The sequence below is a fragment of the Branchiostoma belcheri genome, unplaced genomic scaffold, assembly GCF_001625305.1.
Source record: "Branchiostoma belcheri isolate BF01 breed outbred unplaced genomic scaffold, Haploidv18h27 scaffold21, whole genome shotgun sequence".
Taxonomy (NCBI): domain Eukaryota; kingdom Metazoa; phylum Chordata; class Leptocardii; order Amphioxiformes; family Branchiostomatidae; genus Branchiostoma; species Branchiostoma belcheri.
Genome location: NW_017803602.1, coordinates 1,403,119 through 1,419,582, shown reverse-complemented (window position 1 = coordinate 1,419,582; position 16,464 = coordinate 1,403,119). Strand labels below are relative to the sequence as shown.

At 47.0% G+C, this 16,464-nt stretch overlaps 2 protein-coding genes across 2 annotated transcripts in view; one reads left to right on the top strand and one right to left on the bottom strand.

The window, feature by feature from the left end:
• The first annotated feature begins 60 nt into the window (after nt 1-60).
• On the top strand, nt 61-8,900 carry LOC109469710 (adenosine deaminase-like protein). Its single transcript, XM_019768286.1, has 10 exons — nt 61-347; nt 1,356-1,489; nt 1,834-1,894; nt 2,239-2,326; nt 2,576-2,654; nt 3,001-3,127; nt 3,740-3,820; nt 5,690-5,822; nt 5,924-6,024; nt 8,267-8,900. Exons 1-10 carry the CDS (start codon nt 297-299, stop codon nt 8,465-8,467), a joined length of 1,056 nt encoding a protein of 351 aa, XP_019623845.1. The 5' UTR covers nt 61-296; the 3' UTR covers nt 8,468-8,900.
• A 5,298-nt stretch (nt 8,901-14,198) lies between these two features.
• LOC109469702 (zinc finger homeobox protein 4-like) overlaps nt 14,199-16,464 on the bottom strand; it is a 22,386-nt gene continuing 20,120 nt past the window's right edge. The window contains exon 2 of the mRNA XM_019768271.1: nt 14,199-15,932. Coding sequence (XP_019623830.1) covers nt 14,683-15,932 — 1,250 coding nt within the window. The 3' untranslated portion in view covers nt 14,199-14,682. The remainder of the gene's footprint in view (nt 15,933-16,464) is intronic.

Here is a 16,464-nt window from a genome sequence, read left to right as displayed (position 1 = left end):
TGGCCGTGCGTGTCGACATACAGTAAGATGCGTGGTGGCGCTTTTAAAGGTGGGGTCGAAGGTCACCAGATTATTTGGTCTAACGTGTGTTGGCATGCTGTTTGCCATCTAAAATTCAATAAATGGTATCACGACAAGACTCCGATCAACTCCTGTTAGTTTAATATTGTGTCACCGTCGTAGGAAAAGAAGCAAGACAGTTGTCAAGATTTGAAACTTGAGTCTTGTTGATAACGTTAGCTGCAAGCCTTCAACGATATTTTTGGTTGGGGAGGGGGCCGCAGCTGATCCCTGCCATGGACGAGGCGGTAGGGCTACCTGATTTCTGCAGACGCCTTCCGAAAGTGGTAAGAGCATTTTCTTACGTCTTGAGGAATAGATATAGATATATGAGAGAGATCTCGTTATACATGCTGTCGTTTGATGTGCTCGAGAGGGTAAAAGGAAGTGGACAATCTGTAGTAACGTTAATTAGTTTTTTTCTTTACAAAGTTTGTAAGATATACTAGTACGCTGTATGCTCAAAATCACAGGTAACATTTACTGATTGAAGCTCCATGCCTGCCTGAATGATCTGTGAGGGTACTCTCATCTGCCGAATAAACATACCCCCCGGAATAAACGTACCCCCCGGACAAATCTTCAAAATCAAATAAACATACCCCTGGAATAAACGTACCCCCCGGAAAATTACCAAAATTGACGGGTAACCTGTGTCTCTTGTACTAAAATGCACCCTTACTGATATATGCACAAATCTTTAACTGTTATTTGCAATTAGGAATTTAAATAGACAAAAAAAAGAGCATTTAATATTTTGTATTTTGATAAGCACCACCCATGACAATAGAACACTCAGACAAATTTATGCATGCAGTGATTGCAAAAACCGGCCCGAAAATGACAAGTTTCTCGCTACAATATGCGTTTATAAACGTCTTCACGTCGATGATTTGTCAATTTTTTTCACACGAAAGTTGAAAAAAAATTACTGGTTTTCAAAAAAATTAATAAACGTACTGTGCAAAATAACAACGTACTGGGTGGATGTTGGGCCAAAAAAATAAACGTACCCGTATGTTATTTGGCAGATGAGAGTATATTACTAATTGCAGGAGCTCCATTCCCACCAGAGCAGTTTATTCAGAGACTCAGAGTTATTCATTAATTGATTATTGATTGGTCATTGATGGGTTATTGATTGGTTAGTGCAGGATCTCCATGCCCACCCGAGTGGTTTTCTCAGAGTTATTGATTAATTGATTATTGATTCATTATTGCAGGAGCTCCATAACCACCAGAGTGGTTCTGTCTGAGTTATTGATTATTGATTGGATATTGATGGGTAATTGCAGGAGCTCCATGCCCACCTGAGTGGCTCGGTTAGTGAGACAACCATCCAGAAACTACAGGTGAAGAAGGGCGTCGGCCATGAGGGCCTTCAGGGGGACACCGCCATCGGGAAGGGTGAGACAAGACATCTTCAGGAGTAAGGCAACGTCTTCTCTAAGTAGATCTTTTGGTGCAAAATTGTAAATTGGTGGCATCTGAAATCTTCAATTTCATGCTTATTTCATCTGCCCCCCCCCAAAAAAAATATAAAAAACTATATATATATAATTCCAAATTTGTTCTTTCAAAGCAATGAATTCATTGCTATTTAAACTTCAAACTTTAAACCAAATACTTTCCAGAAACCTAAGTCTCATTTTGTTTTGTTTTATTTGTTTGTAATTAACTAAGGTTGAGTGCATGGCAAATTTCACATATATTCATCTAGTGAACAAATATTGTATTTTCCACTGAACACAGTTATGCTTGTGTTACTTGCAGACCCTTCCGAATCTTTAAGATCATCCAAGACCTGTCTGACACCGAGGAGTCTATCTTCATGGTGAGTGTGTGGTGCTGCTTCACAATCATACTTCTGGGATGGAAGTACAATGTATTGTGTTGGGTGGGCATGCTTTAGGGGGTTTGCATGTATTTTGTCTGCAGCAGCAATGATTTGAAGTGAATGGGTGGAGATTGTTTCAGTTAGGCTCTGGGTAGTAGGAACTGGTATGAGGAGTATGTACTGTGTCTATATGGTATCCTCACTATCTTACTGTTGACAGTTCCAATACACTCATGGACAACCAAACCACTTCCTGAGAGTCTGCAGTGTGAATTACAACCTTGCATTGAGGAAACTTGTTACTATGCAGTAGTGACCTGCAGTGGTTTTGTTGGTTGTAGATGACGGAGGATGTGATATCAGAATTTGCTGCAGATGGTGTAAGATACCTGGAACTCAGGAGTACTCCGAGACATATGCCTCACACAGGTCAGTTAGTTTCCTGGAGGTAAGGCCATTGTAAGTCGATGTGTTGGTTCTTGAATTTTTTAGGCAGGTATGTGAAAAAAAAATTAATGCTACGAAAGGAGCCATGAAGTCAACATCCTAGCCTGGCCTATGATTCAAACAATGGATTTTGAACAAACAAAATCAGGAGATACTGTAGTTGTCATCTTAAAAGCTGAATTTCTGATGAATTTTGTTTCTTCAAGATGAGTTTGTGTTACCCTGTTGCAGGTATGACACCCCAATCATATGTAGAATCCATCCTGTCTGCCATACAGAAGTGTAAGGACAGGGAGGATGTGGTCGTCAGGTATGCAACAATCATTATGGTTTTCAGTTGTCTATATTTTCTGAACCCCCGCTGTCTTTGGTAGTCCATCTGTTGTTTGCTCTCCATTATTTTATCTTGACACTTAATAGCAGCTGCAGGCTTAATACCTGTTGTTATAGATTACAACTATATAGGCTTTACATGGTGTGAAGACTAGTGTACTACTGCCGAACCCTGTGTCAGGGACCCCTGCAGTAGTGCAATGTAACGTTATAACCAAATACTGGATACACTTCAAGTTGATGAGATATTCCAATGTGCGAGTGTCTGTCCACATCTTACTGCTAGTTGAACAGTGCAGAGAATTTGACCCTGTGTGTTGCAGACTTCTGCTGGCGATCGACCGGCGCCAGTCCGTGGAGACGGCCATGACAACCGTCCGGCTGGCGCAGGAGTACATGCTGAGGTCACCTGGGGTCGTGGTGGGCATCGACCTCAGCGGAAACCCAGCTGTAAGGACACCGTCTTTGACCTTTGTTTTATGTAAACAGAAACAGCAAGAAGAAGGGTTAGCAAGAAAACTATTGCCATGGCAACAGTTTTGGTTTACTATTATGAAATTCAATGATGAATAAAATTTATTCTTCAGCTACATAACAAAAATCACAATAATCTGTCAATCCCTACAAGGATTGGCACATTCCTGTTAACATTACAGAAATTTCCATACAATTACTAGGATCCTTGCAGATTGATTAGAACATACTTGCAGACTGATTAGAACATCCCCTCTGAGGCAATGCCAAAAACTACCATACCAAACCCGGTGTGTTATGCTGAAGAGCAGTTACAGTACACTGGCTATTACAGATTTGATTTGAGCATGGAGGTTCATTCATATAGTCTTTTATAGCAGTAGTAGAAAAATGTAACAAGATTGATTATATTACATTTTTGATTTCCTTGTTTTACTTATTAAACCTAAAGGTGTAACACAATAGTTTCGAGCAGATTTAAGTACAGCTACATTACTCCAGACTGATATGATCCATGCAAGGTAAGAAACTGTCCCTAAGGCACAGAACTACAACGTAACTGTGTGATTGGACTGTACCATGTTGCAGGTGGGGGATGGGAGGGACTTTATCCCCGTGCTGAAAGAGGCACAGAACTGTGGACTGAAGCTGGCTCTTCACATCGCTGAGGTCTGTATTGCTGTCTCAGAAATCACTTTTCTGTATTGCTGTCTGTACTGCTGTCTTTTTCTGAAGCGCTCATGTTGCTATGGTAGATCACCAGACGAAAACCGAGATTTCCCTCGTGGATATCTGTGGATACTCGCTAGGAAATCCGAAGTTTCCGCGAGTTTCCACTGATGTCCAAGGTGCACACGCGGCGTGTCCGCTGTGGGAAACTTGTGGAAAACGTGGGAAACGGACCGCTCAGATTTCCATTTCGTGTCCTATGGTGGAAATTTGCGTGCACGTGGTCGGGATATCTGTGTACACGTATGGAAACTTCAGGTGTTTGCCTCTGTTCCACGAATGTCTTATGCATAATTTAGCGGCAATTATCGTAATTATCTCCCCCACTTGGTGAAACCAAATGCGCATGCGCGAGCCCAGTCGACACACCCGGCCACGCCTCAAATATACCTTTTGTAATGGAAAGTAGCATCATGGCCTCCTATCTCCCTTTACCCCTCCCCCGAGCCCCCTCCCCCCGTGTACACTATATGACATCCAGTAGATTTCTAGCGGGGACCAATCATAGGGCTGCTATTAGCACCTTGTTTCATGTAAATGCCATGAACTCAACCAGAGCGCGTATATTGTTTCTTGTTTACATCAGTACTAAGTACTAGTACTTCCACAATTAGTTTGTAAAATCATATCTTAATAAAATCTACTTTTCTAAATTTAATGAACGAATCGAAACGGGACTGTAGACATGAAGTTTTACACATTCAAATGGGGCTGTACTAGCGCTAATGGAGCGACTACTACGGGAAGAACAGATCCTAGCGAAGCCCTATCGGCGTCCGTCGGCATGCTTTCTTGATTTACCGATAGTATACGCCAAAATGTATCAGGGGTTCACGCCATTTCTAGCAGAAAATTTACTAAAGCGGAGTGATAATTATTTCTATTGTACATCCATGCGCTGTAGGGCCATGTACAGAAAACGTTAACGACATGTACTAAGTATAAACTTCAGAAAACTCTTAGACCCCGGCGTTCATATCAAGCTTTGCATATCCTGCTAGATTCTTTAGCGGCGGTCAATCTATATAGCCTGGTGCAGACGCAAAATAGTCTGCTATGTAAAGCCAGACTCGCAAAGTCCCATGGCAATATGTGTAAACAAACACAACAAAACTGCTTATAGATTGCCATACCTATTTTCTTAGGTTGGATACTCCATTGTGACGATAATTAGTCAGGACACGAGACGTTTCCAACAGTGGGAAATCCTGGACACTTCGCGTGTCCCATTGTGTGCACAGGTTTCCTACATTGGACACGCCGGGATGGGAACTTATGTACACGGCTGGGACATGTCAGGTTTCACCTACGTGTCCCAGCTTGGAAACTTGTGGAAATTCGGTTTTCCGTCCAGTGAGATGTTGATGTGACTATGGTATAGAATGATGTTGCTATGGTAGAGAATGACATTGCTATGACAGAGAATGATGTTGCTATGGTAGAGAATGATGTTGCTATGGTAGAGAATGATGTTGCTATGGTAGAGAATGATGTTGCTATGGTAGAGAATGATGTTGCTATGATAGAGAATGATGTTGCTATGGTAGAGAATGATGTTGCTACATGTATGATAGAGAATGATGTTGCTATGATAGAGAATGATGTTGCTATGACAGAGAATGATGTTGCTATGGTAGAGAATGATGTTGCTATGGTAGAGAATGATGTTGCTATGGTAGAGAATGATGTTGCTACATGTATGGTAGAGAATGATGTTGCTATGATAGAGAATGATGTTGCTATCATGTTAGATAATGATGTTCCTTCCAGGTGATTATTGAATAACACACCAGTCCTGTTCCCTGTCAGATATCCCAGCAGGCCGTTGCCCCGGAGACCTCTGCACTGCTGTCCCTCCCCCCGGACAGGGTCGGACACGGAACCTTCATCCACCACAACCAGGACCTCGCAGCTGTGGTGGCTGACAGGAAGATGCCTTTTGGTGAGATCACACAGCTCATACACTTAATCTTTACCCATCTTGCATTAGATTTTACCATTCCAAACCTTTGTTGGTCTGTAACATAAAAGATTGATTTTCAGAAATCTGTCTGACGTCCAATGTGAAGGCGCAAACTGTGGCGTCCTACGGGGAGCACCACTTCCAGCACTGGTACAGCAGGAAACAGCCCTGTGTGTTATGTGTGAGTATACACAACATCTCTCTATTTATATTTCAGTCCATACCATGGTATGGATGAAATATATTGTGTTCTCTGATGTTTCTTCTTCTTCTTCTTCTCCTTCTCCTGCCAAACAGTCAAAGGGATTCAACTGCGCCATCATTCAGCCAAATGACTTGAAATTTGGCATAGAGGTAGAGTGAGCCAATACCCCCAGGCGTTTTTTTTCATTTTTTGATACATGCCTTTGAAAAATTTTTATGAAGGTTTTTTGGGGCATTTTTCGCCAAAAAATGGATTTTTGGATCCTGAGCCCTGGTATTACAACCAAATGATCTGAAATTCGGTATAAGGGTACCTTGAACATGTGTCTACAGAATAGCAGTCACATATTTGGCATACACCACTTCCAAATGACTCATTTGGGGGGCTATTTTCAGCAAAAAAAGGGCCAAAAGTGCTATACCCGTTCCATGTTCTATCTAAAGAATGGCCTGTTCCATCTGTCATTGGCCATGGAACACGTGTTCCATTGCGGGTTACCTGAGGTCACATTGCACGTAAGTCGTGCGGAATGGATGAAATGGTTTATTAAGGATAAAAACCATGGCAGCCTTACATAGGCTGAATTGTGGTTCTTTCACAATTCATTCATCTTAGACAACATAATACAAAATTCTTATCACATAGATTAAAACAGGAATGTACGATCATTCAATATATTAAAATCAATTGGTGACTACATTATTTTAAAACGTTTTACTTATAGATAAGCTATTTTATACCAAGTATTTGCATACCTGTAATAAGACTAGTAAAGCTTTCGAGATTCAATGTGCTTGTTCTTGCATCTTTGTTCTCAATTTCATAGCTACTATATAATTCATTTATTTGAGAATCTTTGCCAGTTTTACACTGGGGTAAGTTTGGAATAGTCCACTTTTGCGTGGGAGGGAGATGGACTGAAATATGCTGTATTTGCTCCCAAGCAAATGTCGGCCTCTCTAGTTCTCTTGAGCATCCCCATACCAAATTTCAATTGATCAATTGATACATGTATTAATACAAGGGTGCAGGAGTCTGGAATATACATCTTTGGTTTGAAAATGTGCAAAAAAACTTGGTAAAATGATTCTAAAGGTCTATATCATCAACAAATGAAAAAAAAAATTCCTCACTCTTTTTGCATCCATAATTTCATATCATTTGGTCCAAAAATTAAAAAGTGGAATCCATTTGACCAAATGGCAGAAGGAGAAGAAGAAACAACAACAAACAAGGAGAAGTCGTAGACATCGTCCCTCCATGAAATAGCTTGTTATTTTGTAATCTTTTGGTGTATTTTAATAGAGATATTATGAGTCAAACTTTGTTTTTATCAGCAGAATGATAGATGTCTATAGATGTCTATCCTTTAAGAATTTTGTTGTGGCACTTCGTATTGGAAGGGGTTGCCCAAGCTGTCATGTGCAGGCGTTTAGTGTCTTGTTACCATGGTTTGTTTGAGGTCAATGACCTCTCAAGCACCACAGATGACCCAGTTCCCTGCTGAATGACCGATTAAAGATAAGATATATTTCCTGCAGACGTCTAGAGGTAAAAATAGATTGGCCTGACCTGCCAGCTGGAGGTATAAACAAAAACACTCTGTACCAATTTGGGGTCAAACAGACCATCCTATTATGAAATAGGGGTGAAAATGTGAAAATCCTTTTAAATAAGCAATGCAAATCTACGACAACCTGCTAATGCACGCTAAAACGCAAAGACAATCAGCGTCTACCCACATACCAAAAATGATCGCCAACCATCCACCGGGTTCTGAGATCATTCAACGCAAACAATCTGACATTGAGATAGCAATTCCGGTTCAAAGCAAACAGCTAGGGGGCCCAAATTTACATCACTAAACCATTGTAACCACAACTACATGCTACCTTAGCATCGCACACACGGACCATAACGTGCCAACAATAGAATAAAAAATTAAACTGCAGTACCAAGGTCAATCACCAGGTGCTCAAAGTCAACCTACACAATCTCCAAGGCCCCATCCATCAATCTGCCAAATATCATACAGTTCCTTCTCACCGATCTTCAGATATCAGACCAAACATGAAACGGAGTAAAAACAATACCCCCCATTTACATGGAGGGTAAACAATACAGTTCCCTCCCATACTGATGGTATGGAGTGAAACATCATTACAACCCTGCTGTGAAGTTGAAAATGTACGTCTACTGTTCCTGTACTTTGTTACAGACGGATGACAAGGGTGTTTTCTGCACCACATTATCAGAGGAGTACCGGCTTGCAGCGGAGACGTTTGGCCTGACCAGACCTGCCCTGTGGGACCTGTCCTACAGCAGTATAGACCACACATTTGTGGGGGAGGACCTGAAACAGCAGCTCAGGGACAGGTGGAATACGGAGAAGGAGAAACTGTTCCTCCAGACTAGATAGAACCTACGTAATACAAAATAAATCAACAGGAAAGATCTTTGAAGAGCCATGATTCAGACCCATGCAGTTTGTAATGATGACCTCCTTGTTAGTTTTAACACTATGATGTGTGGGGTAGTGTAATGACAGGAAGTTTGATGTATAATATTTGGTAAACAGTTGCAGTGTTAGGCAGCAGGGAGAAGGTTATTCAAATATAAAAGGGGTGCTTGATGGTCCTCTTTTCTCCACACCTACTGCAGGAAGAGCCCTTATAAAGGCGTTGACAGCTTGTATAATGTTTAATCTCTAACTGGGTGTGTGGCAGCGCATTGCTTTTAGCAGATCCTCAAGCCTGGGGACCATTCTCTATGTGATGGCTTTTAAGTGCCCTAACGGCCACAGTCCTACTGAGTTTAGGCATTTCTTTCAGACAGCCTGGCTTTTCAGCCAATATTTCTAGCTGCCCTGTAGAATTTAGGGATCGGTGTACTTTAGGTGTTGGGCTAACTTTACTCACGTAAGTTACGCGTCTATATGATCTGCTAGTTAACCAAGTAAAACACACGGAGACGGGTCGATTCAGATTGTACGGGCTGTTGTATTATGATCTATCTGCTGTATATACAAGTCAATACCGAGTCGATGGTCTAGTTACAATGGTCTAGTCTTAGAGTTGCAAGTACAATGGTCTAGGTTACAGGAGTGGAATCTACGAACTACAAGGAGTGTGTGTCACTAACCTGGGGTCCTGGTCTCGACTAATTCAAAAGGGAGCGGGCTAGCTAATATCTAATACTGACGCTGACTGCTCTCACCAGTCATTGGCTAATCTAATGAGTATGTAAATGAACTAAGAAGCTGGAGATCTAAATATGGATACTAAGCACTACGTCATATGTCACTACGTCACGGGAACCATAAATCACTAAATCAGGGCTGTTACACTATCCCCTCTCCTTTAAGCAGTGTGCGTCCTCGTACACTACCTAACTATAATCACCAGGAGAGTATGTTAACTAAAATCACCGTACAATCAGAACATGAAAAAAGAAGGGAAAAAAAAAGTAAAAAAAATACAGAGTTTGACATGTCCATACTATACATCAAGTGTCTTAGCTTGACCCAACAAGAGTACCAAAAAATGTCGAGAGCCGGCTACCCAACCCTACTCATCCATAAAATATTGCCGAAAGAAACCGAAAAAGAGTATGTCAATCTTTCATGAGGGGGAGGTACGATTTTTCCTGTGCTCTAACCGACTGCAGGTGTTTACTCACCTGTGGTACTCCTGTTTATGTATCCACCATACATAATCATAATCACACTTGTCAAAATACATGTCAAAGTAACATAGTCATACATCGCAAGGTAACACATGGCAATAGTAAGCTACAATACAATATGATACGTTACGATAAGACTAAACTACTATAAGATACAGATATTTACAGTTCTGAGTGTGCTTCACAAAGATCAGGACCAAGGCGTGACGGCGGGGACTGGCACATACCACACGACAAGGGGCAGGCGCACGAGCGGCACCGACGGAAGACGAAACTCTCACAAGAACACCTGGATAATCACTTAAACTGACACCCGAGTAGCCTTAACGCATACTCACCAGAGGAGAGATTTACTCCTAATCTCCTTGGAGATTACTGACTCAATCCTCAAAGTCATACTATACCTGAGAGATGGACACGCAGCACGCGAACGACGTCGGCTGGAGAAGCTACCTCCTTGACTACGGCGTGCAGAACAGAAACGTGTATACCTACCATCCTCTCAGCTCCGGAGGTACTTCACATGTCCTCGGGAACGACTAAAACTTACTACTACCTGATACCTAAAACCCAGGTACGTAGCCACAGTGATTCACAGGGGGGGACAGAGATCGACAACGCAATCGGCACGCGCTCAGGCGCCACCTCACCCCGCCGAACGATAAGTGCCGTCTAAAACCCAGTGTACGCGGAGGTTTGACCTTGTTCTGCACAACTCAGGTAAGGAGTCCGACTAGTCACTAGAGTCACTATAGTCCAGTGCTATGTAATCATCCAGACGCGTCGGTCTCCGTCGCTGCCGGCGTGGTCTCGGTCGCAGGTCGTCAACAGCAGCGCTCGTCGAAGGTGGCGTCGGTCGCAGAAGGTCGGCAGCATGGCTCGTTGAACTCCGTCCCGGGTCGTCGACATCGGGGTCGTCAGGGCACGTCAGGTAGGCACTGGAACCGTCCGTGTCAGGATACACAGCGTCCAGGTTAGCAGGCTGTCTCAGCATGGGTCGCTCATCGCCAACAGCGTCCCGGTTAGCAGGATGTCTCTGCCTGGGTTGTACCGGAACCTTCGGTCTGGTCTCCCCATCAGCCTCATCATCACCGTCGGACGTCTGGTCAGAACCTGAAACGGAAGAAGAAAAAGTGCCCTGGGAGGCCTCCCCCCCTGACATTACGGGACCCTCTGAAAGGGAAAGTGCGGGGCGCCGGTTACGGTTAGGGCGGGCAGGACGGCGAGCGCCGTCATTCCGCGGGTCGTAATCCGGATCCACCTGTGTGCGTGAGAAAGGTATGAGATTTTCAAAATGCACTACCTTCTGCTGTCGTCTCCCTCTCATGTTGCGCACTTCGTACGTAAGGTCGCCAATGCGGCGCACGACCTCAAACGGGCCGTCATACTTCCGCGCCAATTTCCGGGCAAGTCCCTTTCCTACCTGTTTGTTCAGAACGAAGACAGTATCGCCAATCTCGTAGGGCTTGCCATACGTTTTCTGGTCGAAGAGCTCTTTCTGTCTACGTTGCTGTTGTTGTGTATTCTCCTGCACCATTTTGAATACTAGCGGTAGGCGGTTTTGGATTACCTCCACGTAGTCATGGACTTCACCAACGAAAGTAGGGACACGCGCCATGAGGTGAATAGGGAGGCGAGCCTCGCGACCGTGCAGTAAAAAGAAAGGCGAAAAACCAGTGGTCGCGTGGCAACTGGTATTGTAAGCAAACTTGACTGCAGGCAAGTGCTCATCCCAGTCCCGCTGGTTGGACGCCACGTAAGCGCGCAAGATGTTTCCCATGGTCCTGTTGAAGCGCTCAACAAGACCATCTGACTGGGGGTGATAAGGCGTCGTCCGAGTCTTATGGATTTTCATCAGCCGACAAAGGCCCTTCACCAACACAGAATCGAAATTTCTACCCTGATCTGTGTGTAAAGACTGTGGGGGGCCGTGGACACAAATCCAACCTTTGTAAAAGCACTTAGCTACAGACTCCGCCGTCTCATCCTCCATTGGGAAAATCTCGACCCACTTAGTAAAATAGTCCGACGCGACCAAAATGTACTTGTTACCCGAACGTGACTTCGGGTAAGGGCCAGCGATGTCCATGGCGACGCGGTCGTTAGGGAAGCCGACTATGCTAGACTGCAGGGGGCCTCGGGGTTTGCGTCTGCCAGTCTTGCTCCGGATGCACGTCTCACAGCCGGACACGTGGGCAGTCACGTCGTGTTGCATGCCGGGCCAGTGGAAGGCAGACCTAAGTTTATCTAGGGTCTTGTCTACGCCTAGATGACCGCCCAGCGGGTCGTCATGGACCATCTTAAGTACGCGAGGGACGAGCGCCCTTGGGAGCAGTAGTTGCAGCTGTTGTCCCAGGCCCTCATTTCTAGTCCAATTTCTGTAAAGAACGCCGTCCCTGAATTCTAGACATGGCCAATGAGAATACAGCGTGCGTTGTTCCCGAGTTAGCCTTTGTAGGTCTAACTGGTTAGGTTGAGTGCCTCTTTGCATGTCCAAAACGAGGCAAGCCAATGTCGGGTCAGCACGCTGAGCACGACGAATTTGATCCTTAGACAAAGCAGGGATGGGGCTGAGCCCATCGGGATCCACCTGCCGGGCCGCGCAAATCAAATGGGGCTCACTGTCCAGGTCGGTTTTGCCGCACTGGTTACAGGGCCGTCGACTCAGACCGTCTGCGTTGCCATGGCGGGCTCCTGGTCGATGCTCAATTCGGAAATTGTAAGTGGCCAAACGTAATAACCAGCGCGCATACTGACTAGAGGGATTCCTCATCTTCATCAAGTATTGCAGCGCGCTGTGATCGGTACGGAGCAAAAACTCAGGGCCTTGCAAATAACATTCGTGTTTTGTAATGAACTCAACTGCCGCTAGCATTTCCCGACGGTGCACACAATAGCGTTGCTCAGCAGGCGACAGAGATCGGCTGTAGTAAGAAATTACCCGCTCCTGACCGTCCTGAACTTGACTCAGCACGCCTCCAATGCCGACGTCAGACGCATCTGTGTCAACAATGAAGGGTTTGGAGAAGTCCGGATAGGCCAGGATTGGCGCCGACACTAAGTGCTGCTTGAGCGTGCTAAAGGCGCGGTCGCAGTCCTCTGTCCACTGGAAGCGAGTGTTCTTCCGAGTCAAAACCGTGAGGGGTTTGGCGATTTTGGAAAAGTCTTTGATGAATCGTCTATAATAGTTAGCCAAACCCATGAACTGCTGTACCTGACGCACCGTGCGCGGCGCAGGCCAGTCAGAGATAGCACTAACCTTTTTGGGGTCGGTACGCACGCCTTGGCCAGAAATGACGTGGCCGAGAAACTCTACTTCAGGGACGAGGAATTTGCACTTCTCGGGGTTGAGCTTTAAGTTCGCTTCTCGGTAACGTAGGAACACAGCCTTAAGGTTTGCCAAATGGTGAGCGACGACGTCATCGGAATGAACAATATTGTCATCCAGGTAGGCCATGCACAGGTGAGGCTGTAAACCTCGCAAAACGTTCTCCATTAAGCGGGCAAAGGTGGACGGCGCCCCGCAGAGTCCAAAGGGAAGACGGTTGTACTGGAACGAGCCCAGGTGAGTACAAAAGGCCGTCTTTTCCTTGGCTGACTCCTCAAGTGGGACTTGCATGTACGCCGACCTCATGTCCAGCGTGGAGAATAGTTTGGAACCTGACAAGGCGTCTATGGTGTCGTCTATACGTGGCGGCGGCCAAGACGACTTCTTGGTGACTTTGTTCAAACTTCTGTAGTCGACACACATACGCTTTGTGCCGTCTTTTTTGTTCACGAGCACAACAGGTGCTCCCCAAGGCGACAAGGATTCTTCAATAAAGCCCAATCTGGTCAGTTTATCCAATTCCTGGCCAATTGTTTCTTTCGCCTGGGGAGAGACGCGTCGGGGCGGGAGCCTAACCGGAGGGGCGTCACCAGTTTCAATTTCATGGAAAACTTTGTCTGTGGCGCCCATGTCCTCCGGGGTTCTAGAGAAGAGGTCCTCATACTTTACGAGGAGATCAAGCAGTTGTTCCTTATGCGACCGGTCCGAAATGTGGCTTAGATCGAAAAGGGGCTCAAGTTCAGCCCGCACTTCTTCAGGTGACCGTGCCAATGGGGGGTCGGCTCTCGAGTCCACAGGTAGTGGGTGGGGCTCGAGGTCAAACGGGGTTGTTGCCGCCACGGTCAACGTACCGCATGTGGGCGTGTCACTTTCAATGGGGTGGAAAGTCCCTATGACAGTGCCCTTGGGAATGATCACCGGTTCCGTGCTCTCATTGACCAGGAACACACGTGTCTTGTTGCGTTCATCGGGAGAGTGTGCAGAAAGTTCACCAAGCAAGCCCAACCGTTCGAGCGAAGAGGCAGGCTGGACAATACCCTGCGCCGGGCACGTGGACTTACCCCGTCTCCACAGGGTCCCGGGCACCAGCTGTGCTGTCCGCCCTGCCACGTGCCACGAGCGCTGCGTGACCACGCGCCTTACCCCGAAGCCCGTCCGGCGTCTGATGGGAACTACCACGTCTCCCTGGCAACCACGTAGTGTCAAAGTCTGATGGCGCAGCGAAACCTCACACTCAAACTCGGTCAAGAAATCGGTCCCTACCAATAGTCCAGTGGCCGAATTTTCACATACTAAGAAATTAGTCGGGAAATACTGTTCAGCAATTTGGAGAACAAGGACAACTGTGCCGGCCACTGTCAGGTGGCCGCCCGCAACGCTGGTGAGAGGCTGGCCCACGTAAGGCGCTAGCGGCGGCGTGTGAGTCGAAAAAAGCTGTCCGAGTGCGTCCCGACTGATAATCGAAACATCGGCCCCAGAGTCGATCAATACCTCCACACGCCGGTCATTCACCAACGCACTAAGGTGAAAACTACCTGTGTGTGAGTGTGGTTCTTTATTCGTAATCGTATGTCCGTGTCGTGCAAGGGTCTTTACCGTTTGGGAGACTGGCCGACGACCCGCTAAGCCAGTCTGGGACCGTTTCCCTGGCGTGCGCCGGACGCATTCGGACAAATGCGTTTGATGTGACCAATCTCATCGCAGCCATAGCAACGCTTATTTTGGTACCGCGTGGAAGGATCTCGTGGCGGCCGTCGCCCGCTGGGCTGGCTCGCGCGTCCACCATCCTGGCGGGGAGTCGGGACCGGGCTACTCAGGCCGGGCGACTCCGTGCGCTTTTGGAGGTGGTCAATCCGGTCGCACAGCGCCTTCAGCTGCTTCTCGTGAGCCAGCTGCATCTCTTCCATCCGCTTCTGCATGTCTTGCACGCCCGCGGTGGAAGTTTGGTACACGTGCGACGACGGACGCGCGCTGCTCTGGAGATCCTCCAAAAACTGCAACTGGACCCGCGCCTCGTGCAGTGTCTTAGGGCGGCCCTTCCCCACCTCCATTGCGAGGTTGGGGTTGTCTAAGGCTAGTTTGTCCAAAAACGTCTGGATCCCAAGGTCGTCGCGCATTGACTGGTCAGCCCGGGGGTAAGCCAAGGCGACAGCCTGGCGCACCCGCAGTTCGAAGTCCTGCGGGGTTTCTTTGGTCCCACGTCGCAGGGCCTGTATATCACTGCGGTAGTGAAGTGGGTCCTGCGGTCGTCTGTACATCTGTCTTAGGTATCCTAAGATGATGTCAGCCGATCCGTCACGGATGGTGGGCGGCGCGCACGAAAACGTCGTCAGGGCACCCCCAGAAAGGTGTTTCAAAAGGACGGCCCGGCACGTGTCCTCCCCCCAGGACGCAAAGCGTCGCTCGTTGTCAAAGTGAGTCTCAAACTCCTCCCAGTTTGGTGTGCCGGAACCGTCGAAACGACAAAGTAGTTTCGGGATTTGTTTCGTAGCCGGGGCAGGCGCGGGCGGAGGCACAGGCGCAGAGGCAGCCCAGGAGGGGGGGACGACCCAGGGGCGGAGGGTGGGGGCAGGGAAGGACAGAGGGGAACGAGTAACGGACGGGGTGGTAGCGGAAGGCATGGTCTGAGAGACCGGGGTAGGCTGGGGGGCAGAGAGAGCTGAGGGTGGAGCGGGCGAGGTAGGGTTGGATGACACAGATGGAGCGTCCTGTTCAGGCGCGGAGGCAGGTGGGGGGGAAGAAGAGTCAGCGGCCGGGGTAGAGGGAGAGTCAGCGGCTGGGATAGAGGGAGCGTCAGCGGCTGGGTTAGAGGGAGAGTCAGCGGCCGGGTTAGTGGAGGAGGGAGCAGGGGAATCAGACGCGGCTGGGACGGGCCACGGCGCCGCAAATTTCCGTCTCGTAAACGGTCGTCGCCTTTCCGAACGGTCGTCGCCTTTTCTCAGAACGGTCGTCGCCTTTCGGAGCGGTCGTCGCCATTTCCGAGCGACCGAACTTCAGTTCCGAATATCCGCGGCATGTTCGGGACTTCCCGGAGTTCTTGGAATGTGTGAATCGCACTCAGTCCATAACATGGCGACCGTAGGCGGGCCAGAAAAGTAACTTGTCTCCTCAACTGCTGATTTTATAAGATCAGCATACGATCCTAGGCCTGGATCTTCTCCAGCCTATTCTTGTTTCCCTTCGCCAACAAACTGAAGAAGGGTTCATATAATGCCGTTTATACAAATGACAAATTGAATCTTCAACCAAAAACAAACATAGATTCCGTCCCTGTGCTATATTTCTCAATCCCTGTGGTATGTATTCCTTTCGTTTATGTAAAATTCATGTAGGATTAATAAAGGACCTGCTGTTTTAGAAGGGGGACAATGTCTTACTTTGACAGGAGTTTTGACAAACTTGTA